Consider the following 26663-nt stretch of genomic DNA (forward strand, 5'->3'; position numbering starts at 1 on the left):
ATAGCTGCCCCCATGGCTACACAGCAGCTTATTTATATAAACAAGTGGAAGTGTTTCTGAAGCAAACACACCAGTTTAACTAGTGCAGGGTAACACGGCATCTTATATTTATTACTTTAAAACAATTTCATTTTTTGACGTTACTGGTCCTTTAAGCTAAAGCCGTACTCTTGAGATACATCCCATTGCTGGATCAAGGCATATTTATTAGGTATTAGTCCCCACACAACACTATAGGCATATTCCCTATAATACCAAGTTCATACAATATTGATAATGTAACAAATATTAAATACATCAATAGGCATACAACTCCTAACTTCTTATCAAGTTTCCAGCCATTTACATGTACAGCCACAAAGATGAACAAAATGGAGAACAGGAGAGAAATTGTTGTGTATGTTATGCCACTGCTGTTAACATCCACAGGTGATGACCTGTCTACAAAGACAGTCTTAATAAACCAAGGTACTCCCAAACACAGCATATCAAACACATTGGATCCCACAATGTTGGACATGGCCATGTCTCCTTTACCTGTATAAAAAAAAAAAAAAAAAAATTACTTGGCATCTAAATTTAAAGCGAGAACCCAGTTTTAACAATTTCTGAAATCCCTCTTATGGGTTTTTAGTCATGGTTAAGAGTACTTTTAAATCATAAATATCCTAAAGGAGGATTAGTGTTTATTTTCCCCACATAGGGGTGCACTTCTTAACCAGTGTTTTTAAATTTTGAAATGAAATCACAAAACTGCCTTTTAAACACCAGGGTGGTTATTTACTAAACTCCAAATGCACAAAATCCGAAAAATGTGTTTAGTATAAAATAATTATAAAGGAAAAAGTCCAAATCAAAAAATCCTGCATCTCAGACCTGCTGAGGTTACATATAAGTCAATGGGAGAAGTTAAAGATTTTTTTGAACTGCGCTGGGTTTCGTGCAATAATCCAAAGTTTTCTGGGTTTTCAGGCAAAAATAAAAAAAAAATTAGTTTTCGCATGTAAATTCTGAAAAATTTGTAAAATTCAGATTTTTTGCCTCAAACAATTTTCGGAAAGTGTATTGAAATATACGGAGAAAAAAAAAAGTCCGGATTTGGTCGGATTTCTTTTCAGATAATGAGATAAATTTGGACTTAAAGGGATCCGGTCAAAACGCATCAGTTAATAGTGCTACTCTAGCACATGACTTGGGGCAGCTGGGAAATTGACAATATGTCTAGCCCCATGTCAGATTTCAAAATTGAATATAAAAAAAATCTGTTTGCTCTTTTGAGAAATGGATTTCAGTGCAGAATTCTGCTGGAGTAGCACTATTAACGGATTCATTTTGAAAAATTATTTTTTCCCATGACAGTATCCCTTTAATGATAAATGGGCCTCCCCGTCTCCCTTGTTGCATGAGTTCTGAAGTCTGCAAGCTTGAAGGGGTTTTTCACCTCAAACTGAGTTCTTTGCATCATGAAAAAAATGGGTTTGAAGATGTATAAATGTAATTGCATATGGCTTTTTTTTTTTTTTTTTAATCCCTTTTTGTTTCAGGAGTGCAGAGAATGTGAACCAGGCAACTGCAATTATATTTCCTATGAAACCAAGAAAGAGTGTTGAATAGTAATGTTGCTAAGAATTCTATTTTCTTTCACTAAAAATAAGTGTTTTCAGTGGAAGACACTTTTAATAAGTGTATTCTGGGTGGGTTTTTAACACACAGGAGTACCCGCCTGCGGTCCAACCATAGCTCTTATAATCAAAGCAATAGGATCACATAGTAAATATTCAGGAACATATTTCCCCAAGTCTAATACAGTAAGTAAATATTCTGAAACACATAGAAATATACAGCAATTGTTACCTTCTCTTGCTACTAGCACGCTTGCAACTGTGTCTGGGATGCTTGTTCCAGCAGCAAGCAATGTAAGTCCCATAACTGTGTCAGGAATAGTTAATGTTTCACCTGCAATGTATTTAATTAGTATCAGCAAATTGACATTTTATAGGCATAGGCTCAAATTCATTTTAAAGGAATAACTGAAAAGCCTTACATTGTTAAAGGACAAGGAAAGTCTAAAATAGAATAAGGCTAGAAATGCTGTATTTTGTATACGTAACATAAGCATGAACTTACTGCACCACAAAGCCTAATCAAACAAATGATTTATGCTTTCAAAGTTGGCCACAGGGGGCTGTCATCTTGTAACTTTGTTAAACATCTTTGCAAGACAAGACATACTCAGTGTGGTCTGGGCTGCTTAGGGATCATCATAAACAAAGCTGCTTGAGTTCTGCATGGCTGGTAAATAAGGCGGGGGCTCCCCCTACTGTTCATAAGTATGATTGTTTCCCTGCTCAGCAGTTAGGGACCATCTGACAATTCCTATCCACAGCAGTAAATGAAGGGAGAATTTCGCTGCATACAGTCAGGTTTCTTATAAAAACGGTGCACATTTTTTAATTAAAGTATATTGGAGATAGGTTTCTTTTTCATTAAACAAAGTAAAAATGGGATTTTATTTTCCTTTCCTTGTCCTTTAAGCGTTGTATCTGAGCATATGAAATGCAGAAATGGAAGAAAAGCACGAGATTAACATATGTTACATTTTCTGTATTATGAATGAATACCCATGCTTTGTGACAGTTACCTGAATGTGTTTTAAAGGGAACCTAAACTGAACATGTGACGTGTCAAAAAAAAAATAAAACCTTTTCATGAATGTGTTTAATATGGAACCATTATTTCATGAAATATTCTAGTTTTTGCCTTCTCATATTCATTTCTGTTTTCAAACCATTACGCATTACAGAGCTGCAGCTACCATGCAAACTGCATTTTTATTTATGTAAGATAACCGGTGAGTGATACAGCATTCCTTTGCTTACAGTATAATGTGCTCAGATGATGAAGTGGCAAGATTGCTTTTCACAAGTTATAGCATTTTCTTGCCATGCCTTGTTTGCTTGCGCACATTTCTGCTGTGTTGAATCACAGTTCCATCTTTACCACATATCTATTAACAGAGGATAATTAAGAAAAATGAAAAACGTCCTTTAAAATCACTTTCTCTTGCCGATCTTCCCACAGTCTCTCAGCTGCACAAAAAAAGTATCCAAAAATATATGCAGATGCCACATATCTATAGTAATATGTATGGGGCATATGTATGAAAATGGTACATCTTTCCCAACATATGATACTGAAGTAACTGCTCCAAGCAATATAGACTTTTGTCCTTGCCCAGTAAGACAAGCTGTCAGTGGTACAGTAATGTAACAACCCAAAATTAACTCCTTTCCCTATTTTCATTCATTACTGTCAGCAGCAGAAAGGAAGATTACTTCTGTTTATCCATGTGAACTCTGGGCATGGACAATAATCCTATTACAAGTCAGGGCAATTAGCCGAAGAAAGTCATATGCATCACATGACCGTGCCATCAGGTAACAACGGGCAGTTGTATAAATATATATCCCTGTGATGCTAACAAGGACTTTTTTTTTTGACTGTATTTTAGAATTCTTTTTCACTGACATGATTGATATTTTCCAAAAGCCCAAGAGGATTTTTTTTGCATGGCATGAATAGTAGAAAGCTGAAGGAGTCGTGTATGAAAAGGGAGAAAAGAACCATTGAAAGATTTTCCTGAATGAACAACCCTGTCATTTTTAGGTGGAATTCCATTAAGATGGCATGTGATTTTGTTCAAGGGCGGCTTTGTGGGTCAGACAGACAGGCAGCCCTGTGCTTCTGTGATAACCACTATTAGCTAGGAGCATAAAGAGTCTTGAATAAAGACATTCACAATAATATATATGCTGTATAGCCTGCACATCTGCTACTTTTTATTCATTGTGACTTAAATGCAGTATCCCTATCAAGGTTCATTGGTGTCTATGCCCTGTGTATAGAACTTTGCTGTGTTCCAGTCTGCATCTTTTGTAGTAGCTGTGCCCAATTTACACATTTGTTTGTGTGCACATGAATATGTCAATATTAATTCGTCTTTTAGTGATGTGCAGGACAGCCAGAAAACCTGTGGGTTGGGCGGGTTCAGGCCGATGCCGACTTCCACACACATTTTGCGGGCCATGTGTGGCCTACCTGCTCTGTCCTGTCCCCTTTCATGACATCAGAGATGAGTGGATCTATAAACGAAGTGTTAGTACATGAACCTGTGTTTATAACTGCCTACCCTTATTCAAAACACTGCCTCGTTTCTAGGATCACCATCGCCCAAGGCAGAATTCTTTTAGAAAGTTCATTTCTAACAGCCTCCTGATTTACAGTAGGGGGTGTATTGTCCTATATGTATTCTACAGAATATATGACTTAACTGCTTTATACAAAACATACATAATGGGAAAGGACTGTACGTACCAACAATTGTCACCATCCACACAAGAATGTAAGTAACTGCAGAAATCCAAACGGCTGACATGAGAAAGGTGACAATGAACCACTTTTTCCATATTTTCTTCCTGCAGTCTGGCACAGTCAGATACAACAAGGTAATAATGGGCAGCAACAATACCCAAATAATTCTTCTCAGGTCATTTTCTGGCATTGTGAAGACACTTGGTGGGTCTGAATGAGAAAGATATATTTGTCAGCAGAAGAGTGTGGGATGAAATGCCTCTTAAAGGAAACTAAAACTTAACTAAAACATTAGGCAAGAAATGTTGTACATTATGTTTTTGGCTTCTGTACCAGCCCAAGGTAATCACAACCCCAGTAGCTCCCCATCTTCTTTTGTGCTGATTCACTGCACATGTTCTGTGCTGCTGTCACTTACTGAGCTTAGGGACCCACTCACAATATACAGTAAATATAGAATAGAAATGTCACAATATAAGGCTGATTAGTAATTAGTACAGATAATTACTACATGGCAGCACAGAAACCAGTGGAACTAGCATCAGAATTTAATAATCAGCCCTGTAGCATCAGTTTATATTACAGACCAACCTCATTTTCTGCTGGATAATTAGTGACGACCCCTAAGCTTAGCTTCTCAACAGCTGCTCAGAGCCCACTGAGCATGTGAGTGTCTCAGACACTTTCCAAGATGGTGACCCCCTGTGACAAGTTTGAAGTCCTGGATCATTGCTGTGATTGAGAAGCTGAAACTTTAGGCTGGTACAATAAGTTCAGTATATAAAACATGGAGTTTTTAGCCATATTAATTTTTAGGGTTTAATTCTTTAACCTGCATGAAATGGCAATAGGAACATCCAGAAACAGCCTCAGACTAGAAACTGGTTTGCTAGAAAACCTTTGTTCAATGTCGTGCATGTCAGTGGCAAAATAGAAAAAAAAAAGCTTATAATTTGCTAATGTATGGGGAAACAATATCAATATGCCAAATGTCTTCATGTGCCATTTCTATTGCCATCACCATAAACTATGTATTGAATCTGACTATTCCTCGTGTTCTTTATCCAGCCATGACAAAACTTTGAGCTGGCAATACACACTCCTGCCAACAGTTGGTGTGACTATAGTGCAGCTACAAGTACAAGTGACAGGGTTACAACTGCTTCCTGATCTACTACCAGATGTGGGGCAACCGGAAAACCAGTGTAGCACATTCCTCACCAGAGCAAGCTACTTCAGATACCATCACAGATAGATGGTTAATGTAGTGAATAATGTACCCCATATTGTAAAATATTAGGAAATTATAAGCCACAGCCATGAAACTCAGTGGTGACATCTATTATCCTCATATTTTACAACAGGGGGGTACGTTATTTATTATAAGACACACATTTAGGCACCATTTATATTAAAGGAGAAGTAAACTCTATCAGAAAGGTCTACATAAATACACCAGTAAACCCTCAAAGTAGTGCTGCTCTGATTCCTCTGTCAAAGGAAACACAGCATTTCTTTCCTTCTATTGTGTACACATGGGCTTCTGTAACAGACTTCCTGCCTTCAGCTTAAACCTCCTTTCCCTGGGTGTGAGCATGCTCAGTTTGCTCCTCTCCCCCTCCCTGCTGTAAACTGAGCCCAGAGCTATGAGTGAGCAGGAAGAGATTCAGGCAGGAAGTGATGTCACACCAAGTTAATATGGCAGCTGTTATCCTAAACAGAGAAAGTTTCTAGAGCTGTTTACTCAGGTATGGTAAAGCATTTTGCAGAATAAATATAGTATTATAACTTGCACTACTGTGGCTAATCTATTGGCAATAAAATGTTTTGTTAGCTTTCCTTCTCCTTTAAAGAATATTCATCACTATTGTGTATTATATGTTGATTATCCACTGATCCACATACCAGGACAGATTATAATAAAATATTGATGTTGATGAAGCCTAGGCTTGGAGCCATACATGTAATGAAGGGCTATATCCAACCTGTACTAGCAAGAGCAAATCTGGGTCTTTAAATGCTATAATTATTATTATTATATGTTGGTCAATAGTAGATTAATAAGACAATTACAAGCGGTAATACGTACTATTAGAGGGTTCCTTTAGCCCACTCAGACTAATTGAGAGTTGAGAATAATCAGAATCTTCCTGAAAAATGCCACTGTCTGACCTTGAGTGTCTATGAATAACCGGCAAACTTTCTTCTTTCCAACCAAGCAGTGACTCATGCTCTGTGTTTTCTACTATTGCCTCAGGGCAACAGGCACAGCAAGGACTGAACCTCCTTACCATATATTGGCTTATCTGAATGTCAAAGCACATTGTAACAATATAGATGCTGTATATCAAAATCAGTGATGCAGACTCATACCTGTAAGACAAAATATATTTATATAGCTTTACCAAAAACAGTAAACAAAAGTCATTGGGAATAGGATAAGAACAATGTGCTACTGTATAAAATGCAGACCCAGCGAAGATTACAATTGAATGTCCCTATTGCATTCGAGCACAATAATGTGAATTATCAGGAGCCAATTAAGCAGCCTGTATGTTTTTGGAGATTCGGAGGAAACCAGAATACCCAGAATACCCAGAGAAAAAGCTGGAATCAAACAGGTGACCCCAATGCTGCAAGGCATCAGTGCTACCCTAATGATACCACCTGTACTAATTATACAATAATAACAATCTGATTTCTGGGCCATATATGGCATGTGTGCCAACATCTGAACAGGTCCACTCTTGTTTGACCATCTTAAAGGGCACCAATCATCAAAAAATGGTTGCTACACTCTGGGGAAACAATAAGCCCAACCCTATGTCACCCATACTGGGATGGAGCTCCCAGTGTGAGCTGCCATGTTGGAGCACAAGCATGCACATAGTTAGTGAGTGCTACAGCTCACTCATTGGGGCTCATTTATCAACATTGGGAAAATTTGCCCATGGGCAGTTACCTATAGCAACCAATCAGTGATTAGCTTTTTAAAGCCAGCTGCAAGCAGTACAATGAATGCAGCAATCTGATTGGTTGCCATGGGTTACTGCCCATGGGAAAATTTGCCCAGTGTTGATAAATGACCCCCTATGTGATGTAATACTTGAGGCACATCCGCTGCTCCTTTGTCATACAAATGCAAATAAACTGACACGACTTGCTCATTATGGACATGCATGTCATCCATCACGGGTGCCAACCCATGGGAGCTCCCTTTCCGTGTGTGTGTGGCATGGCACAAGCAGAGATATTTTTGAAGAAAATTATTAAAACAAAAAAAGATTCTGGTGGGGAAAATCATTTTTGACAATAGGTGCACTTTAACAGGAACGAAATCAGATGAAAAATAACTTCTCCTTTGTTAGTAAAGGCTGTTCTTATTGACTTCTACAGTATACTCCCACATCATTATAAGTTACAAGCCTATAATTTAATGCAGGCACTCTTAAATGCAAGTTTGGCGTTCAACCTTTTTGAAATTGTGATTTGAACTTTCAGCTGGGAGCTGAGAAAGTATGAAATCCATGCAAAATGTAAGGCAAATAAATACATGTGGTGAAAAGGGTAAACAATAAGGAAAAAAATTCCTAACGCATTGCACACATGCAACTGCAAAACCTTTTTTTATAGAAAATAAAGGGCAAGTCGTAAGTCTCAATACCATGCCCGGCACCTTAATCTGTTCTGTGGCACTATGGTCTTCTTGTTTTGTACTTGTGTACTCATTGCTTTATGCAAACTGGGGTAAAGTTATGAATTATACAGTGGGAATGAGTTTCAATACAAAAGTTGAAATGAGGTCCCTGTCCTGAAGAGCTTACAGTCTACATGGGCAATTTCTTTTTATGTAGACCCTGTATTAAGTTTTTTATGATTGATAGAATTTACACTTCTTTTGAAACTTACCAGTATATCCTGTTGTCAAATGTTATTGCAATTACTGCTGCAACACTAATTGCATACGCCACACAATCTCTAAATAAAGGCCAGCAAGTGAGCCTTAAAACCTGAGAAAAAAAAGAGGGGGGAGAAAAAGGTTACACTTAGATCATAAAATTGTATTTGTACCTTTTTTTGTAAAACTAATTTATGCAGCAGCACATTTTCAAAATTTGTTCAGTGACCCTTATATGTTGGTGATTTTAGGGCATTTAATTATTGGTATTGTTTTACCTAAACTACAAAGTTCTGCAACAACATGGTTTCCTCCAGTGGGGTTACTTTGAGGTCCAGGGCCCCCACAAATGTTTTTTACCCAGGCCCCCCGGGTAATATTGTGGTTCACCAGAAATGCTTAAATATGGGTCATTCACAACACAAAAAAGTGGGTCACCCACAATGCAAAACAAATAAAGGATGATCTGCAATTTTGCATGCATCATGGATCACCCACTGCCCCCCAGAGAGGAAGTAGACCCACCCACAATTGTTTGGGGTTTAAGGTTTGCTTCTTCTGTAGTAAAACCGCTGGTTCCTTGGCACTAACCATAACCTTCCCCTTAAACAGGATTCTTTAAAAAGGGGCAATATAAAAAAATCCATATTTTGTTTAATATTTTCAATATAAAGTCCAAATGAATATTTTTATATTTATACCTCCCCTTCTGGGTTCAGGCAGTTTGTTTGAACAGAGGAAATGCAAGATTTATTAAAAAAAAAAAAAAACAGTCTCTGCCTGTCTTTAGTTTACAGATAAGGAGGAGATCAGTTTAATTGCATTCTCCTGCTCATATAATTGATCTGATGATCCAATGAGGTGTTATCAAGTGTAACCTCAAACTATATTAACTATGGTTTGGTTCAAGAAATAAACACTAAAGATATTTTATGATTACAACAATAGGCAGAATGGATTTTCAACAAAAGACTTAGGGGCAGATTTATCAAGGGTCTAATTTCAAAGTAAGAGTTTTTTTTTTTTTTTTAACTCCCATAACTTAGAAATACAAATAAAAAAAAATGAAATTTATTTTAAAAAAAGTTTTTTTCTGCGAAAGTATTAAAACAAACAAACAAACAAACAAACTTTGATTTCACCAATTGACTCCAAATAGGTTCTAGGAGGTCCCTCATAGGCTAAAACAGCAATTCGGCAGGTTTTAGATGGTGAATGGTTGAAGTCAAAAGTTTTAAACAGTTTCCGTGATAAATTTCAATATTCAAGTTTTTGAATTTTTTTCAAATTCGATTCGAATTTGAAATATTCCCTAGTCGAAGTACACAAAAATAGCTCTAAATTTGAATTTTTTTTACTTTGAGTTTTCAATTCGACCCTTGATAAATCTGCCCCTAAGTTGCTGTAGACACACAAGCACACAACTAAGACCTATTTTTCCTGCATTTGGTTTTCTGTCCCCTCCGTTGAACAAGCATGTCGTAATGTTGAATGTATTATTCAGTACATTGGTTAATTACAGGAAATATGTCAGGATATAAAGCCTAAAAATCATACCGATGATGAAAGCAAACAACAAGCTGCACATATTCCAAGAAGATTGTAGACAGCTGATCCAACAATAGTGCTCACACCAATATCTCCCTTTGTGACAAAAACCCCTGAAATAAAACAACACATTAGGCATATGTCTGTTTGTATCAGTGAAAAATAATAAAGGTGTTATATGATGTCTTGTATCAGTACGTGGCCTGACATCACTGCATTATGCTACATCTGCTTTCCAACAGTGTAAAGGAAGCATGTGCTTTTAGCATAGTTTAGTTAAAGTGGACCTGTCATCCAGACACAAAAATCTGTATAATAAAAGTCCTTTTCAAATTAAACATGAAATCCAATTTCTATTTTTTATTAAAGCATTCATAGCTGTTGTAAGCTCATTTAAAAATCTCAGCTGTCAATCAAATATTGTCTGCCCCTCCTCTATGCCAGTGGCATAGAGGCGGGGCAGAAAATTACTTTCACTTTCCATTCAGCACTTCCTAGATGTCACTGCTCTCCCTACATTCTCCCGTTCTCTTTACTGTTTAATTGTGTAGCCAGGGCATAGTAATGGACATCGGGTCCCCCATTCTGGTGCACAAACAAGATTCTGAGATGATACAAGACTTGTCTTAATAACACTGTCCACAAAATGGCTGCTGCCTGCTTGTTATAATTATGAATTCCCAGACTGAAGGAAACAAGATTCAAATAATTTATATAGTGTAATTAAAGTTCATTTTGCTTGACTAATGTGATAAAATAGGATTTGGAATGTTTTTTGTGGGGTGACGGGACCCCTTTAACATTTACAACCTTATACTGAAAGGTAAATTGTAAGGATGTGCAGCGAAGTGTTAGTTAATAATTTCTGATTATTGATTAGTTAGAGATGAGGGTAATATAGAAAAAACTGTGTCCTATAGCATCAATAAGCGACATCCAAATGTCTATTTGCCCTGTGAGAGGAGTTAAAACTAAAGTTTGCCCTTTAGTGACTACTAGCGTCTTAAGTCTCAACCCCATGGATTGCTATTCATTATTATTAACACGTATTCAGTACAGAAGAAAGTCCTGTAGGTTTCAGTTCTCAGACCCACATGTAGCTGAGGGAATCACTGTTTATGCTTTAATTCCTGCATGTAGGTTTGTGAGCTGAACCCAACAAATGTTTTTTTCTGTACGGAAATATCTAATTATTTTGCAGGAGGTTGGGAATGGTCCAGGAGCATGCTGGGAGACAATGCCTATGGTAAATCATTACAGATGTCTTTAGCAATGTCATGGTGATTTGTAGTGTTGTATGCAACTCATAGTGTAGTAGATTCACACGTAAACTTCTCAGCTTACATTCATTCATATGCCTTGTCCCACAGAGTGTTGTATATCACATATGTCTGTAGGTCAGTATGCAACATTTTCTGTATCCTATTTGCTTCAGTTGTACACATTAATTATACACATTACCTAGAAATACAGTGACAAATTCTGGAGCTGAACTTCCAATTGCCATGAATGTTGCCCCTGCCACATCCTGGGAGAGGCGAAGGCCTTTAAATGAGATACATAGAAGCAGATTACAATATAATATTAATTACTTGCAATTGTATCCTTTCTACAATATACCCTTTCTCCATCATCTTTACATTTCCCTAGTGATAATTAGGCTAATCACTATTAAATCTTGCCACAGTCTATGCCAACATTTTCACTTAGAGACTCTTTTGTTAGGGCTATTAATACCTGCTTCTTTTCTTCCCATTCCCAAGTAGTTGTCTGGCTAAGTGGCAGGATTGCATCAAGTCAAGGAGTGACTGCAAAAATGGTTTCAGTATTTTCTGCATAGTTACATTTCTTTATATAGGTCAACCTGATTCCAAAGGAAATAAAAAATCCCTTTAACTTTTGCCAGTTATGCTTAGGAATGTGATCATCCATCTTAAGAAGTATTCTGAATTCTGAACCGAGTTATTGTACCCCTTGAAACTGAGCAATCACAATCATACCAGGCAGAGAGGTCTATAACTATACAACTCTGACAGTGTAGAACATGTTTCATCGTTCTTGTTCTTATATATTTCTAAGAGTAAAAAGATTCTCCTATTATTCAGCATCAAAGCATTACTGTAAAAACGTAACATATGATTCACAAGGTTACCCTCCTCTAGGGAATACAAATTGTACGGCAGAGAGAGAAAATTCAATACAGTTTGTATTCTCTAGAGGAGGGTAACCTTTTCCAGGTTGGTGGTATCCTTATGAACTGGCACCCAAATCTCACTGTATATGGGCAGTCATTCCCACCAGTGGCTCGCGAGCAACATGTTGCTCACCAACCCCTTGGATGTTGCTCCCAGTGACCTCCAAGCAAGTGTTTATTTTTGAATTCCTGGCTTGTAAACAAGTTCTAGTTCCATAAAAACCAAAGTTCACTGGCAAACAAAGCCTTCTGTGGGTTGCCAGTTCACATAGGAGCCACCAGCAGTCAACCACAGGAATATTTTGCATGCTTGTGTTGCTCTCCAACTTTTTTAATATTTGAATGTGGTAAAAAAGGTTGTGGATCCCAGCTCTAGGGATACACTCAAAAACCTTGGCAGATTTCGGAGGAACATACCTGCAGATAGTTTCCCCAAGACCCTATTTTGTTTAATATCAAATCTTTAGCCTAATTTGCCATTTACTTAACTTAAACAGTCACTATGTTTCCAAGATACCAAACATCTCCGGAGAATGTGCCAGATTTAAAGTCACTTATGAATATGTTAAAAAAAAAAATACAAGCAGCAGAGGTGGAGCCCAATATATAACTCTGTCCTTTGAAGATGAATTTCTGCATAGAATAGTGTGTAGCAAATTTACAAATAGGATCATGCATGACAGTTATATAGACATTACTTACGCTCACTAATGACTTCTAATGAGGGGATAAAATAGTCTTCACACACAACTGACACAGCTAGAAACATGTAAAGAATGATTAGAAAATGAATGATCAGGCCTCCTTGCTTCCTCTCCTGCTCTGTGAAAAAATCTTCAGGAAATTCTGAGGATGGTGATGCTATACAGAGCGTCTCATTCTCTGAAAAATATTAAGACAGATCATTAAAAGGATAATCACGACAGCTCATGATTATTCAGGTATGAAATATTTTTTAAAAGATCCACAAAAGATATATAAATTTTAAATAGAGCTGAACACAGAATTTCAAGCAGAGTGAGTTCTTGCACATAAAGGGACACATTTACTAAAGAGCGAATTGTGTTTTTAGGCGAAAATTCACCAAAATGACAATTCGCAACAAATCTGACAATTTACTAAAAGATGAGTAAGACAATTTGCTAATGAAAAACCTCAGAAATTTTTGCAGATTAGAGTTTTAACCTGGAGAAAATCAAGCAATTTATCAAAGTGAGAACGTTACCCTTTTCGCCAAAGTGTAATTCGCATTCCTGTTATAAAGATAGAACATCGCAATCAACATTTCCATGCTAATTTTCTTCATGGTGAAAATTTTCTAGTGAATTCTCTCCACTACTTTTGTATGGGGAAAATATACTGGAGAATTTTCAACACATTCCTCTTGAACAAGTGAACTATCAATTTAAGTAAATATGGAGATTTGTTGGGAAAATACACCTGGCGAAGAGAGGCAAACTTTGGTGAAGTTACATAAAGAGATAATTCACACTTTAGTAAATGTGCTCTATAGTCTTTGGCCTAAACATTGGTGCCTTTAGCTAGTGCCGGGCCAATCCGACCGGAAAAAATGCCGGAGGGGAGAGATTACCGGAGGGGAGGGAGAGTGCCGAACATTAACTAGGGGTAGGCAGAAGACAGGTACCTGCCCAGCGCTCCCCTTTCATTGCGCCCTAGGCAGGTGCCTCTTCTGCCTACCCCTAGTTCCGGCCCTGCCTTTAGCTCAAGAGGATTAAGGGATTTGATGGAGGGCACAAGCAGTTTATAGTAGGATCCATTCTTAAACATAAAGGGGTAGTTCACCTTTAAGTTAACTAATAGCATGTTATAGAATGGCTAATTCAACGCAACTTTTCAATTGACCTTCACTTTTATTTTTTATAGTTTTTTAATTATTTGCCTTTTCTGACTATTTCCAGTTTCAAATGGGAGTCACTGACCCCATCTTATAAACAAATGCTCTGTAAGGCTACAAATTTATAGTTATTTCTACTTTTTATTGCTCATGTTCCTATTCAGGCCTCTCCTATTCATATTCCAGCTTCTTATTCATATCAATGCATGGTTTTTCGCTTAAGTATTTATTTTGGAATAAAGTTTTCTGTTAATCAAGAATAAAAGCTCGGTTGGGATGCATTTTGCCAAACCATAGGTTACTGATACCAAAGGAAAACCATTGTTCTGTAACAAGTAAAGATGGCCATACACAAGCTGATATATGCTGCTTAATGGCCCATGTATGGGGGCTTTTTGACAGACTGTCTGGAATATCCGTCATCTATTTGGCACGTTTGAATATCACTTGGGTCTACGTTTATTAGGCTTTGATCACTTCCTGATTCCAAATAAGGGCTGTCATTGGCTATTTTGTAGCCCCTATGTGGACTAGCAGCCTACAGGAGGCTCTATTTGGCCTGGTTTTTATGCAAGCAAAAGTTGCCTCCAAGCCTAATTAAGCACCTGCTTTGAGGCTACTGAGATCAACATCCAAGGAGATGACAAGCCACTGGTTGGTTATTACTGTCTTAGGGTCTAAGTTCCTCCGGCCAGACACCCTCTACCCCGACTACCCGGATACCTAATGGTTTAACAACCCCCCACAAAAAAAATATTTTTTATATTATATACCGTACATCGATATAAATGCAAACAAAGCAACATAAAAATAGCACTGTAAAAATGGTGTCATGTATACAGAGTTCATTCTCTGCCCCCCCCAAAAAAGAATTATTAGGACCAAAATTCTTGTTGCAATGAATCTTTAAATTGTCAGAACAATCATGCACAAAAGTACAATATGAAAGCCTACGAATTCTCCCAGCATTGTGGAAAGAACTGTATATCAGATCTTATCATTGCAGTAAATTATAGGTTCTGTGACCACAGATTGCTGATGGCAAAGGTTTTCCTTCTTCAGGTTTATATAACAGGGAACCTTGCATTTCTTTTGAAAAATAACTTCAGTACATAGATGTTTCATTACAGAGAGCATTGCCTGAAAACAAACTGTGCAATTCAGTGCAATGGCAGATTCCATAAACTGCTTCTGTGAAAAATTATATATGCTGTGAAATAGCCGAAACCAGAGCGAGTCATTAAAGTTAAAAGGGGAAAATCAGTTTTGCAATTATTTCTGCATTATTATCTGTGACTTGACCTCAAGCTACATGTTACAAATGCTCATAAGCTGGGGGTCAAATGGGATTTTAAATGATAGATGTCCAATTGCACAGTAAATCACTGCAGGAAGGAGTTAACCGTAAGAGCTATTCTATAGGATGAAAAGGTTTATTAACATTAGAGAATATTGTCGGACAAGTCTGTATTTGTATAGCTAAAGATTTGGCATATGCTCTATAACATAGACATCATTTCTGGCGAGATGCAGTCATGTGGGCCCTTCCTAAATGTCCTTTCTGCTCATGGGTTCATTGTTTACATTTTTAATAATGTGCCACAGTTCTGATGAAATAACAGTAAAATTGCTTAGCACAACGTCAGAAGCAGCAGTGGTTGGAACAAAAGTCAGGAACGTAGTAAAAGGCATTCAGCTAAGACCTTGATCATGAACAGAATGCATGCAAATACCATTACTCTCAACTATTCCACTTCTAAAATAAAATCTCTCCATGAATAGATAGGCCAATTGTCTTAACTGACCCTGAATACAGTTTGTTAATGGACTTTTAAAGGCTCAGATTCGGTTTTTCCAAAAGTTTTGACATTAACTGCCTGATGGGTCTGGAACGAAAACATCACTTCTTAAAAACATTCTAGCCTCTTCAGAACCACAACAGCAGGCTTTTTGAAAGGATATTAGGAAATCATTTTGTAGCCTAGCCTCAAAGTAGACTGTATTTTGTCTTAGACTTTATTAAATTGTGTGTGTGACACAAATGCCAATAACTAGCCAGATGTAGGAGTAACTAACAGGCAGCTTTAAGAAGAATGGAGATATAATCAATCATTAAAGTGGGCTGTGATGTGTCTTTTTCTGCATCCTTGTTTAAAAGGAAGTACACCCTTTTGTTCCACAAGGGTTCATTGAATATGGTTTCTGCCAAACATATTTGTCTATTATTTTAATAGATTTTGGTTTTCCCTGAACTAAATAAGTGTCAAGCATGGTCTCCCAAAACTCAGAATAAAGCTAAAGGTTCTTGTGACGGCTCATGCTTCTGCCTATAACAGCCGTCTTTTGATTTGGGAGGAGCCCTCTGCTACTCCGATGCCGCCAGGGCACAGGTTCTGGGCAGGCAAGGTAACCATAGCATATGCCGAAGGAACAGGGCCGGGCCCCCTAGGCAACCCGATCTGACAAACCCCCCCCCCCCGCGCACGCTCGTGTCCGGGTGCGAATGAAAGAGGTGAGAGCTACGTAGAGGAGGGAGCCTGCCAGCGTGACTGACAGAGGAGGGAGGAGGGTGCCGGCCCAACTGAGAGAGAAGAGAGGGGAGGGTTGAGCGAGGGAGGGAGGGGACAGTGATGGAGAGGAGGGTCACAGGAGGGAAGTAAGACTGAGGAGTGTGGACTAGGGGTAGGCAGAGGGCAATTTTAGAGGTAGCTGCCCACAGCGCCCCCCCTATCACTGTGCCCTAGGCAGCTGCCTCTTCTGCCTACCCCTAGTTCCGGCCCTGAGTAGGAATGGGGATGAAGCAAAGCTTAACCGGAGGACAGGCCAAGGTCAATAACAGAAAGCAACAAAGTAACGAATCAGAATCCAAAAATGTAGTCAAGAACAGACAACAAGGTCAAGACAGGCAGCAATTGTCAAAATCAGGATCAGGGAGTGGTCAGACACGGGAATCAAAACAGAAATCACAGGACAGGTGTCCCAGCCGCCCCTAGGTAATCTTACAATAGGGGAATAGAAGCTACTCCATGTTTGCTCTTTACTAGGTAGATAATTCACTCACCATATATAACCCCCTCCCTTTCCCCTTTGTTTTTTTTTAGCAGGAGTGCATTATGCAGTGGTGTTATCTGTGCACTGCTACCCAGAAGCAGTAACCCATAGCTACCAATAAGATGTTTGGTTTAAGTTAACCAGTAAATGTTACCTGCTGATTGGTTTCTATGGGTAAATGCACTGGGGCAAACTGTGTTTACAAACATGGTTGACACCCCCAAAATACCACTAATGGACATTAATTCCAGCACAGATGTTTTTAAACTACATCTCCCAAGCACTGCTGACCTTCAGCTATCTGAAGAAGAGTGTGAGTTGTAGTGCAACAATGTCTGGGGAACCAACAATATCCTATGGCACCATTTGACATATTAGTCTTGTGCACATTGCACTGTGAAGATAGGTAGTAATGTTTATTAAAAAGAATATAGCTAAAGCTTGCAGGATGAGATAAACCAAGCAGACCACCCGCTAAAAGGAGTCGTACATTAAAAGTGTCCCCATTTAAAGTGGTATGATCACCAGACTATTTATTCACTACAAACACTGACCTACATCCCTCCGGATTCGCTGTGTTCCACTCGCCACCAGGGAAGTAGCCACTTGGTTCACCAGATAGGCCGTGCCACAAACAATCAAGAACAGGGCAAACGAACCCAACGGAGCCCTGCAGGGCAATCTCTTCTTTTCAAAGGGCCTTCTTCCTACATTCAGAGCAACAGAACCTTTCTCCATGGCTAGAATGCCTAGACTCTGCTCTCCCTGTCAGCCAGCAGCTAGTACTGGAGGAGGAGGTCCCACTAATCTGCATCATGTGAAATAATGTGCCCTGACCACATGCATCAATTAACCCTTATCACAGTTACTACAAAGGTGAATATGAGGATGTGGGAATCCCACAGGGTCAGACTGAACAAGAAAGCATTGAACAGTTAAACTCAGATGGTATTTAATCACGAGGCTTATAAAAGGGAAAAAAAAGTTCCTCAAAGTCATTTTACCAGGGGCCTAATAAATCTGCCCTCATCCAAGCCACATCTATTCCACTATCCCTGCAATGTGATTCGATTTTTTTTTTTTTAAAACCAACTCTTTAATGAGATTCCTCAAATTCTGTCATAAAAAGAGCTATTAATTAAGTCTAACTATTGGGGATGATCTTTGCCATCTGGTAAATTGCTTTTTTGCACCTCTGACTTGTAAAGCAACAGAGATCTGGGGTTTTATTTTGGTTGCAAGGCTATTAATATCACCCAGTACATTTTGGGCATTGACAGAAGTAGATAATGAAATGCAAATTTTAATCCTTTTAGTATGAAGGATTGCATCTGGGAGGAGGATGCTCCCCATAGAGGAATATATTAATGCTAATCTAACTGAATAGTTTGTGAAAATAAAAGTATTGATTGAGTTAAATGAAAAAAAAAAAAGAATATAAGCAGAGTAGAAAAGAAGCAGGACTGTTGCTGTTATGACTACGGCAGATTCTAAAGCAGGAAATATGATTAAACATACTGATACCAGGTTGGAATGGCTGCATTCTCTGCTTCATGTGTAATCTGTTTAAGTAGCCCTGTTTTGGAATAGCAGGAAAGTGGGAACGTATGGTAGCACTTTGCAATAAAGCAGTAGCATTACTGGCTGCAATAATCATATACTTATACAGCCTCTAAGAACTGAATAGGGATTTGGGTCCCCCAGTAAGGCTATTGGCACATGGTCTCTCCCAGACAAGGGGTAGACAAAACTTGCTTTACCTGTCATTGCTCTGAATACATACAATATACACAATTACAATATACCCTGCCACCATCTGTCCATGTTCTGCATATGTCAGAGAGGGTGCTTTCAGTTCTGCATTGATGACAGATAGAGAGTGCATTTTGTCTGCAGGGGTGTCCAAAGTAGTGTAAATTTAGCCCTGGGAAGAGGTTGCACATCTCTGGACCAGTACAGTAGCAGGACATGTACCTACAGCAGTTATAGCTCAAGAAGTAAGTTCAGTGTAAAGCTCCTAGGATGTGTTGTGAACTCAGGACCTGTACAAAAAAGAGAATGAGTGAAGCCAAAAGGACACAAAGTGAATATGGTACCTGCACCTCATATGTATAAATAAAATGTAACATTTATGCCAATTTCACAAAGGTACCACGGTAAGGGAAATTCAGCAAACTATCCCCAACCTTTTTATAGGCATTGTACCATTTTCAGCACAGCATCAAAAAGGGTTTGAGTTGTGTGGGGCAAGCTATCCAGTGTGGGTCCACCATCGGAGTCAATAAACAGGCAATTCTGATATCTGCAAATCCCCCCCCACTGCACTTCTGTCCCTCCATAAGGATGTCTCTCTTTGCCAGAGCAGCTTATGCATGTTTGAATTTGGGGAAATGGGGACATTGTGTAACTCCAATTTATTGTCACTTTTTTCTAGCCTACATTTTATTGCGAATTTGTAACCCATGGCAACCATCTAGCTTTTTATTTTCATTAGGGTTGTTATGAGCACTTGAATGTGATTCTGTCCACCTATGTTTGTAAATAAGCCCCAGAGGTAGCAATTACATCCATATCATAAGAGTGATAATGACCCACACTGGGACCTTACTCTAGTTTTGTTAATTACCTCATTTCAATGCAAGGGAGCCTATCTACTCCAAACCACATACGCGTTGCACAGATATGGGACCTGTTACCCAGAATGCTCAGGATTTGGGGTTTTCTGGTTTTGCCTCCAATAAGGATTGATTAAATGTTAGTTTGGATCGAGTACAAGGTACTGCTTTATTATCACAGAGAAAAAGGTAATCATTTTTCATAAAATGGATTATTTTGGATAAAATGTTGTCTATGGCAAATGGTCTTTCCATAATTCAGAGCTTTCTGGATAATGGATCCCATACCTATACTGGTTTTGCAGTGCACAGGTTTTTTTTGGGTAGCTGTAAAAAAAAAGTAAACATGTACCCAATGCACACATGTACAGGTTAAGGATAGTATACAGGAGACATTTGTGTAAAAAATAAGAAAGTAATGTTTCTGCAAAAACCCTAATAATCCCTCCCTTCTTTTCCACTTCCTGCTCCCTGAATGCCCAGGCTGTGGGAGCCAGCGGCTCTCAGCTCACTGTACTGGGAACCAATCAGCTATCAGGACCTGATAGGGAACTGAAGCATGTCTGTGCTTGTGTCACTGCAGAGCTGTAATTGGCTGTCCCCCTCCTACTGTGCTTCTGGCAGGGACCCTTAGGACACACCCCTCATTTGAAACACAGACAGGGACCAGATAACATCTATAGGGAGCTCCAATAAAGGGGCTATTTTAAAGATAATGTTAATTTTTCGCACCATGTAAAATCAACAGCCTATATTACTTATAATTGCCTACAAAATTACGGGGTTTTCATTTATCCTATATGTCTCCTTTAAAACGAACCCCATGGAATGTACATTTAATGAGTGCTCCCTATTAAATTTAATCTATATTTATATCTATATCAATATCTATGTGTTATTCTGCAGGAAGCTTTTGACACCGTTTACATTTACCTAACTCCGTTATTTTAAACTGTACAGGTAGGATATGAAACACAGAATTATTCATACTCATTTCATTAAAATATCATAAAAATTAAACTGTCAGTGTACCATTAGGGGGATAAAATAAATTTTGTTTTCACTAAAAAACTTGACTAGAATGTTGGCTAAGATTTTTGTGTGCACATAGTTCTGTTCCCCCTAGCTCACCAGAGTAGTTTCTTATTGATTTGTATAGGATTAGGATAGATCTCCTCTTTCTCATGAACTATGGTGAACTATCCTTTCATCCACTGATAAATAGGCCCCCTTCAAAAACACATGAAATGTGTTTTGTTTGTATTTTTTTTAGGTTATTGGGACACCCTGTAAAACAAGTACTATCATTTAGCAACTCAAGAGCTAGTATCCTGTTACCGATGGAATTTTAGCCCATTTACAAATGGTCTAAGGCTGAGGGCACCGGGAGCGTTGGCTCCATTGCTCTCATCCTGGGTTTTTTGCTTGAAGGCTAAAGGAGCCTCCTGTAGACTGCCAGTCCTCATAGTTCTTGGCCTGGTGATCTAATATGTGACATATATAGGGTATCGCTCATCCAGGGTGGACATTAGTTCTTAGTTGGAACCTGGCTTGGGTACTATGTGTAATGCTCATTATCATTATTTATTGATTTCAATGGCAATCGCCTGGAACGGCTGGTGCAAAAGGTCAAATGAATGTCAAGATACATTACTGGCTGCCTCATTTATGCATCAATTTAAGCTTGTGGCTGACCTGGAAGTCCAGACAAATGGCATTAAAATCAATCCAGGGATCCAAATTTATTAATTAACAAGGTAAAGTACAACTGCAGTTGTGGGGCAACTCAAGACAAAATTGTGATGATGAGCACAATTGAGACAAATGGCATTAAAATCAATCCAGGGGAATAGATTTATTAATAAACAAGGTAAAGTGCAACTGCAGTTGTGGGGCAACTCAAGACAAAATTGTGATGATATAAAATATGGCATTTTTTTCTTTCTCTACGATTTTATCATAAACAAGAAATGTGTAGAATATCATATGACAACTACACCACCTAAAACCTGTTAAGATGCTATAGAAGTCAATGGAAAACACATCTGGAGCATTAAAGCTAGTTGAGAATCACATTTTTGCAGCCATTTTGCCGCATTCATAATTTATCAGTTTGACTTTGCAAAACCTTTATTTACCCGTTGGAGATCTTTCATTCTGTATGTTCAAAATCGTGACAAACAGATTGCAAATTGCCACACAGTTGTCACGGTTGCAATTTTTGATGAATGTGATTCCCAAATGTTTTGCTGCCACCTATAAAACAAGGAATCACCTAGCAACATAACCAGAACCATGGCGTGTGTCTTTATTCCTAAGGCCTCTGTCCTTCTCAATTATTACTCAAGTCCTCAGAACTTGGCAGTGACTTTCAAACCCATCTTTTTGCTTCCTTCCCTGCAATGACAAAGTTGTATCTGTTAATCTCTTTTATTTTGGTACTTTTTCCATCTCTGTGATATCCTTTTTGAACCGGTACCTTAAAATGTTTTCCCATATGTATAGGATATACAAACATTACTAAAGGGGGGATATACATATTAAGTTCTAAAAATGTTACATGTTTATTGATAAACAATACTTTCAACTACTGGTATTTTCTTTTTCTTTTTTTTTACGACAGTGAGGGTTCTGAGTAATGACAGTCACAAACCAGCATAATTTAGAAAATTAATTGGCGTCTGTTTTGGGAAAAGAATCTTTCTGTCATTATTTAAAGATATTCATGTATAATAATTTAGAATTGCAGAAACACTGATCCAAACACAAGTCATTAATGATTTCCCCAGTGAAAGGAATACAATAAACAATAAATGCATATTTCTTTCATTCAGTGTAATTTGTACTTGTTTGAACAAATATTTAGCAGCTTTGTGTTGCAAGTAAATATCCATGCTTATGTCAGTACATAGGCAGGATCATAGAGCAATTACATCATATGTATGTGGGGATATGCTTAGAGACCGCTGAAGAATTAGGAGACAGATGGAAAACTTCAGTGAACATTTCACTAGCCATATGCTATGTCTTACTGTTGTTAACACTTGCTAACTAAAATGATTAGAAAAAATATTCGTTTATAATGGTTTTTTTCTTTTGTTTTTCATAGTTTTTAAAAGCATGCCTGAATAGTCCCATGTGGTTCTGGAAATTCACAATGATGGATTGGAACAGATTAGAATTGCTAGATTTTATATGCGGAACTTGTTGTACCACCCCAGAGGTTTAGCAGCCCTATAAAAGTACTGATCCAGGCATTCAGTGTTGGTTATTAATTGAAGAAGGATTGGTCAAGCCAGAGAGCTTGGCTATTCACTAGTAGGGCTTAAAGATGCTATTTTCTGTTCTGTGCTATTCTCATTCCCTTCTTTGCAAATTATATTATTAAAAAATATTTCATGCTCTCCCAACCAGTTAGTGTCTGATGTAGTTTAAGGAGAACTAAAGCCTAAAAATGAATATGGATAAAAATGCCATATTTTATAGACTTAATTTAATACACCAGCATAAAGTTTTAGCTTCTCAATAGCAGCAATGATCCAGAACATCAAATTTATCACAGGGGGTCATCATCTTATAAGAAAATAAGGTTGGCCTGTAATATAAGATGATGCTACAGGGCTGATTATTAAAGTCTGATGCTAATTACACTGGTTTCTATTCTGCCATGTAGTAATTATCTGTATTAATTATTAATCAGCCCTATATTGTGACATTTATATTCTATGTGTATTGTATATTTTGAGTCGCTCCCTAAGCTCAGTAAGTGACGGCAGCACAGAGCATGTGCAGTGAATCAGCAGAAAAGAAGATGGGGAGCTACTTTGGAGACATAGATCTTCCCTGTTAAAGGGTTGTGGTTGCCTTGGGCTGGTACCGAAGCCCAAAACATTCCTAGCCTACTTCTTTAATTCAGCTTTAGTTCCCCTTTAAGATCAGGCCTAACAGCTGTCTGATATGAGTACTGTTAATAAGAGCAATGTTATTATTATTGCATACTTTTTCCTTTCAGACATCCTAAGGGTAAGTTCACATAGGGCGTTTTGGGGAGATTTGAATCTGCGTTGGCTAAAATGAAAAAACGCCGGCGCTAATCACATGCGGCGGTTACTTTTCTGAAATCGCCTGAAGTTGCCTCACGAGGAAACTTCAGCCGACTTCGGAAAACAAATCGCTGCGTGTGATTAGTGCCGGCGTTTTTTTCATTTTAGCCATGGCAGATTCAGGGAAGGCGTTTTTGGAGATTGGTCGCCGCATAAACGAGGCTATTAGTTACCAGGCGACCAAATCTCCCAAAAACGCTCTGGGTGGCCTGAACCTTAATGTTCCTTGTAGATCACTTCTAATTAAGAGATCTTCTTGGGCCAGTGTCTTCTATGTTAAAGATCTACCCACAGATTTCCAATGATGTTGAAGTAAGGGGACTGTGATGGCGATTGCAAAACCTTCAGCTTTCAAGTAGAACATTGTAGCTTTTCAGGTATGTTTAGGATCATTGTTGTATTGTAGGAGCCATTCCTTCTTCAGCTTGGTGGCTGACCTTCACATTGGCATCCAGAATTTGTTGATATTTAGTTGCAATTTATTCTTCTACCTACAATGTTTCCTGTGACACTGGCTGCCACACAACCCCAAGCATAATGGATTAATCCACATGTTTAACAATTGTTAAGATTTTTTTGTATCAAATGCTGGTTCTTTCTTTCCCCCATACTGTGGCCAATACTGTACTGTTTTGCATACATATATCATCACATATGTGCGTTCGACATATGTGCAGGTAAGGCTTTCTCCTGATCACTGTCCCATGCAAATCATGTTTGTACATGTAGTGTGGAACAGTGCAAGCACTCCACAGCCAAACCATCCTGCAGGTCCTTTGCAGTTACATGGTGGTTTGCAAAGCCGTTCCTTCTTAACGGAGAATTCAACCATGAAAATGAATATGGCTGGTAACGCCACATTTTACATACTGAACTCACTGAACCAGCCTAAAGGTTTAGTATTTCAGTAATAGTAATATTGCAGGTCTGTGTTAGCAGTGCTAACTCGGAAATGTATTTCAGTATATTTATAAAAAAATTAAGCAAGTAATGCCGCACAGCCCAGTTACACTGCGTGGTGCACGTTGTCAAAAATGTGTTGCTGCCATAGCAACAGAATAAATATAAAAAAGAAAAAATAGACACATCACTCACTCTTGTTGATGCAATTAGGTGTATTAAAAGCAGATTCTTGATCCCAGCAGTACATTTTCGAAGTACACAGACTCCTTTTTCAAGCACATGGTTTCAATAGCTACAATGAGATACAAACTATTTACACCCTTTTAAGGTATCAAACAGGAACTCACTAATGGTATATGGCATCACAGCACTCTCTAGCACATTCAATTAAAGGACCAGTAACATCAAAAAAAATTAAAAAAAATTAGTTTACAGCAAAAAAAAAAAAACACCAAGACAAATTATTCTATAAAATCTCAAAGTATTTATTGAGAAATAACTTACCAAAACTCCACTTCTGCTCCTCTTCAGAAAAGGCAACAGGGCAACCATCCATTGAGTGGCACTTGATTTATCCTCCATGGCTATTTGCTGCTGGATCCTTGAGCTCCTACTTTCTGTGCTGCAATGTTCCACCGCTCTCACGAAGGTGATCACCATTTTCTCATCAGAATACCAGCACTGGGGGACTTCAGCTGACGTGGTTTGAGTTTGCATCCACATTCTTCAGTGTAGCCTCGCCCGCCCTTTGCCCTAACATAGGAAATAATCCAAAAGTAAAAAAACAGTGGCTAACATTATCTATAAAAATACATACAGATCACAATCCTTATTTAACCCATTGGGGGGCTAATATGTTTAACTGATGGATCCACCGTACCTCTCTTTTTTTCTTAATAACAACTCACAATCCCCCTCACGTCTGAGTGGACGGACTTCTTCCAATACCATGAATTTTAACTCTGAATTAGTGTCCCTTTTCCACATAATATTTGGAAACTGGTAATTTGGTGTTAGACCTTCTAATGGTCAATCTAGGTTGGGATATATGAGTCTTTATCTGCAACGTGGTCTCACCCACATAGATGAGGCCACATGGGCAGACCAGAGTGTACACCACAAATTTAGATAAACACGTAAAATGCCCTTTCAGTGGATAGTTATGTCTCGTTAATGGATGATGGAAAACCGCACACTTATTGACACAACTACATTGTTACATGACAAACAAGGGAACATGCCTCAGTCTCTGAATGTACCAGCTGAATCCCTCAAATTTCTCTTTTAGGATTAGAGATCATAGGGGGTTGTCCAAACTCCCTAATCTCTGGATAGGCCGACTTCACTATATTTAAAGATATATGTTTCTTGTTCATCAATAAAGTACCTTGTTTCATTTAAATTTCTATATATGGGATTTAATTATTATAGAATGCCAATATAAATTACACTAGTTTATGGTATTATAATCTTAGATGCATAGATGCATGCATCTATAAAAGGTAGCCAACAAATTTATAAGCACATTTCTGAATACAGAGACTGATGGGGCAGGAGTGGAAAGGCACAATTACATTTATTCATAGCTTGTCTTAACAGAAGTCCAGAGATAAAAGACTCTGTTGGGGTAATGTTATACAAGACATCAAGTTTACCCTGGGGCAGTAACCCATAGCAACCAATTATCAGGTACAGTAACTAGTAAATTCTACCTGCTGATTGGTTGCTATAGTTTAATGCCCCATAGCAACCAATCAGCAGGTAAAATTTAGTAGTCATCTGTTTAAATGCAAGCAGTTTATTAGTTGCTATGGGCTACTGCTTTTAGGAAAATGTATTACATATAGGGATTTGACTTACAGTGATACAGTGGCTAAAAGTGGGAATCCTGGAAACACAATATTAGATGTGCAGTAATGTACAGATACTTATTACTCAAAAGTAGTGTTGGGCTAGGCCTCATAGTTTTTCCAGGGACCTGAACTTGAAATCCCACTCTAAGCACCATTAAATATACAAAACAAAGTATATGCATATATGCATGGCTCTATGATGGAAATCTTATGGGCATTATCCTACAGTGTGCCTACATTGAGATTATCTGGTACCAAAGGCATTGGAACGC

The 26663-nt window shown here is 38.2% G+C and overlaps 1 protein-coding gene across 1 annotated transcript; it reads right to left on the reverse strand.

The window, feature by feature from the left end:
* Nucleotides 1–189: 189 nt before the first annotated feature.
* slc24a5.S (solute carrier family 24 member 5 S homeolog) lies at nucleotides 190–17734 on the reverse strand. Its single transcript, XM_018255426.2, is given in 10 exon segments — nucleotides 190–537; nucleotides 1855–1956; nucleotides 4375–4581; nucleotides 6461–6744; nucleotides 8281–8381; nucleotides 9827–9930; nucleotides 11279–11362; nucleotides 12714–12893; nucleotides 17472–17685; nucleotides 17687–17734. Coding segments are annotated over 10 exon segments (1647 nt in total). The 3' UTR covers nucleotides 190–214.
* Between the last annotated feature and the right edge of the window lie 8929 nt (nucleotides 17735–26663).

The sequence above is a fragment of the Xenopus laevis genome, chromosome 3S, assembly GCF_017654675.1.
Source record: "Xenopus laevis strain J_2021 chromosome 3S, Xenopus_laevis_v10.1, whole genome shotgun sequence".
In the NCBI taxonomy this organism is placed as follows: Eukaryota; Metazoa; Chordata; class Amphibia; order Anura; family Pipidae; genus Xenopus; species Xenopus laevis.